Here is a 2,694-nt window from a genome sequence, read left to right on the forward strand (position 1 = left end):
TATTCTTTCGATGCTTCCTCCTCGTAAAATGAACATTCGCAGCAAAAAGTTAACTATTTAAATCGACGAAAAGTTTTATATCAACTTTTATGAACTTCTGTTTATGTGTTTTTGTAGAACATACTTGGTTACAATAATTTTAACCCATAATAATTAATTTTTTAATAAGTAAGTTATTGGTTTTGAAACATTTTTTTGTATAGGAGCCCTTATTCAGCTCTACGGATTATGCCACAAAACTACGTTGCTTATATTATCAGAAAATACTTCATAATAATGCAACGCCAGAACCAAAGAAACTGGATTTATAGGGAATAAATGTCCTGGTCGATGGATTCAAGGATTATGGCAGCCCTAAATTAATAAGAAAATAGTTTCCGGTAAAGGTGGCCTTTACTATGGCAATCAATAAAGCATAAGGCTAAACGCTTCAAAGGGCGGGGTTGCATCTACCTGAACCTGTTTTTTGAATGGGCAGAGCTATACGTGGCTTTTTCAAGAGTTCGTAGATTTAACGATGTTTATGAGTGTATCAGAAAACCTTTCAACCAAAAAGAATAGAATGATCACTTTATCACTTCCGACGTTGTTTTCAAAGGTTTTGTAAGGTTTGAGTTAAAATTACACATCTGTAGTGGCTGCAATAAAACAAACTCCTGAAACAAATACCTAAGTTAATTATTTGCTCTTTATTCTAAAATATTGAATGGGAATAATTCGCACGGGTAAGCTAGTATTATCTAATTTTAAAAAATGTTTTTTTGTTATTGATCTTTATTTAATACACGCAATTTTTTTAAATAAAAATCTGACAGCACTGTTCATACCTGAATTTTAAACAAATTTATTGTGGTTTATTTTATATCGATAAATATTTGATACTGATAATAACTGCTGTATAAAAACTGAAATGTTCTGTCCGCAAGTGTAGGCTGTACGGACACACATACTTGCTTAAATAGTTCTGTACCAATAAACACATTTCACAAAAGAAATGAAATTAGAAACATTTTATTGACACCTTTTTTCTTAAAGGCCAAAACTAGTTATATTTAATTATAATTTTATAATCTTCGTTTATATCTCCGAATAACTTAAATTACATATTTTACAGTTAATCGTTTACATACATATATAGTTTCCTTAACAGAAACATGGACGAATTCCCGATTGGAGCGGTACGAGTATAATGTAAATTGTAAAGGTTTTAGTATTTTTGATAAGCCTCACTTAAAAAATCATAAAAATCGGAGCAATTTAAACACTTTTAATTTAGCTTTCAAAGAGGTTTCAATATACTTTTCTTTTTGAAAATTAAGGACTTTCAGTTTGAAATGCCCCCAGTAGGGGTATTCACGAAATTTTGCCACAGTGTCAGGACAATTGCAATTGGTGAATACCTGTTATATATTTTCACAATCTAGCTTTTTATAAGTTCTATATGCATGTATTGTTTTACTACTACACATGTATGTATATACGTATGTTAAATCTTTTCTCCCACAGGTTTGATGGTCATCTCATGAATTTGCACGTGCGGTGGAGTTTGAAGGCAATAAACCAACGCATCCGCAATATCTTCTGACTTTAAATAGACCATATCCGGTATCTGTCTCTTTATATCATCGGTGATAATCTCAGTTTCAACTACACCTGGACTGATGCTCTAAAGTATATATGTACACAAAATAAACACAACTGTATTCAACACATTCAACGAACGGGCTATTTAAATTACTTACGGTGATTTTAACTTTCTTGTTGTTTAATAGCTCTTGGCGGTAAATTTCGGTCATGGCGGTAACAGCATGTTTTGAAGGAGGATAAATATTAAAAGTATTGTTCTCAAATAAAGGAACTTTGTGGCCAACTATGCTGTTGATCAAGAAAATATGACCATCTCCACCGCTTGCTTTCATAGATCGGTACGCCTCCCGGGTACAATGGACCACACCCAAAATATTTGTGTCGATAACATCACGTATATCTTGCGAGTTGCTTTCCGTCAATAAGGTGGTTGTTCGTAATATCCCCGCATTGTTGACCAACACTGCAACTGGCCCATATTTCTTTTCAATCTCTTTGAAAACGGCTATTATTTGCTCCTCGTTTCGCACGTCACACTGAATAGCATGAATTCGTGTTCGTACTTCCAGTTTTACTTCATCACGTATTGCTTCGATTCGCTCCTTGCGTCGTGCAAGGCCCACAGTAACCAATCCGTTGTTTGCAAGGTACTTCACAACAGCAGCACCGATTCCTGAACTAGCACCCGTTACCACAGCAACACGATTCGACCAACGTTCCATTACTTTTGGACTGCAAATACAATTCGCGTTTCTACTTCCAACTACTTTGATAACTTATGGCGCAATAGTGTCGCGAATTTGCAATCGCACCTATTTATAACAGTAAATGTTAGGTATCGGGTGTTTTTCTCTGTAACAAATATATTAATTAATAGAATTCAAATTCAGAGCATATCTGAGCTATCCACATAAGTACCTTTGAAGAAGTTATTGTGCAAATACAGGTGTGGCTAACTAAATAAGACTAAATTGCTTTTTAAATAATTTGATCTTCATGACAAAACTTTAACTGGCCAGAGGAAACAATTTCCAGGTTTGGCGAGTGCTCTGTAATCGCCTAAACGATTTTGGCCGAGATCAATAAAGCACGCCAGTCGTTCCTCCT

At 34.5% G+C, this 2,694-nt stretch overlaps 1 protein-coding gene across 1 annotated transcript; it reads right to left on the minus strand.

Annotated features, from left to right (window-relative positions):
• Positions 1-997: 997 nt before the first annotated feature.
• On the minus strand, positions 998-2,375 carry LOC108354877 (farnesol dehydrogenase-like). Its single transcript, XM_017606053.1, has 2 exons — positions 1,743-2,375; positions 998-1,666 (listed from the first exon to the last, which is right to left on the minus strand). Exons 1-2 carry the CDS (start codon positions 2,307-2,309, stop codon positions 1,487-1,489), a joined length of 747 nt encoding a protein of 248 aa, XP_017461542.1. The 5' UTR covers positions 2,310-2,375; the 3' UTR covers positions 998-1,486.
• Between the last annotated feature and the right edge of the window lie 319 nt (positions 2,376-2,694).

The sequence above is a fragment of the Rhagoletis zephyria genome, unplaced genomic scaffold, assembly GCF_001687245.7.
Source record: "Rhagoletis zephyria isolate East Lansing unplaced genomic scaffold, Rhagoletis_zephyria_1.1 Rzeph_scaffold_40097, whole genome shotgun sequence".
Lineage (NCBI taxonomy): Eukaryota > Metazoa > Arthropoda > Insecta > Diptera > Tephritidae > Rhagoletis > Rhagoletis zephyria.

Coding starts and splice junctions, on each gene's coding strand:
- LOC108354877 (XM_017606053.1), bottom strand. CDS start 2,309: ATGGAACGTTGGTCGAATCGTGTTGCTGTGGTAACGGGTGCTAGTTCA. Junction 1,667..1,742: donor ACAAGAAAGTTAAAATCACC/GTAAGTAATTTA, acceptor TATATACTTTAG/AGCATCAGTCCAGGTGTAGT.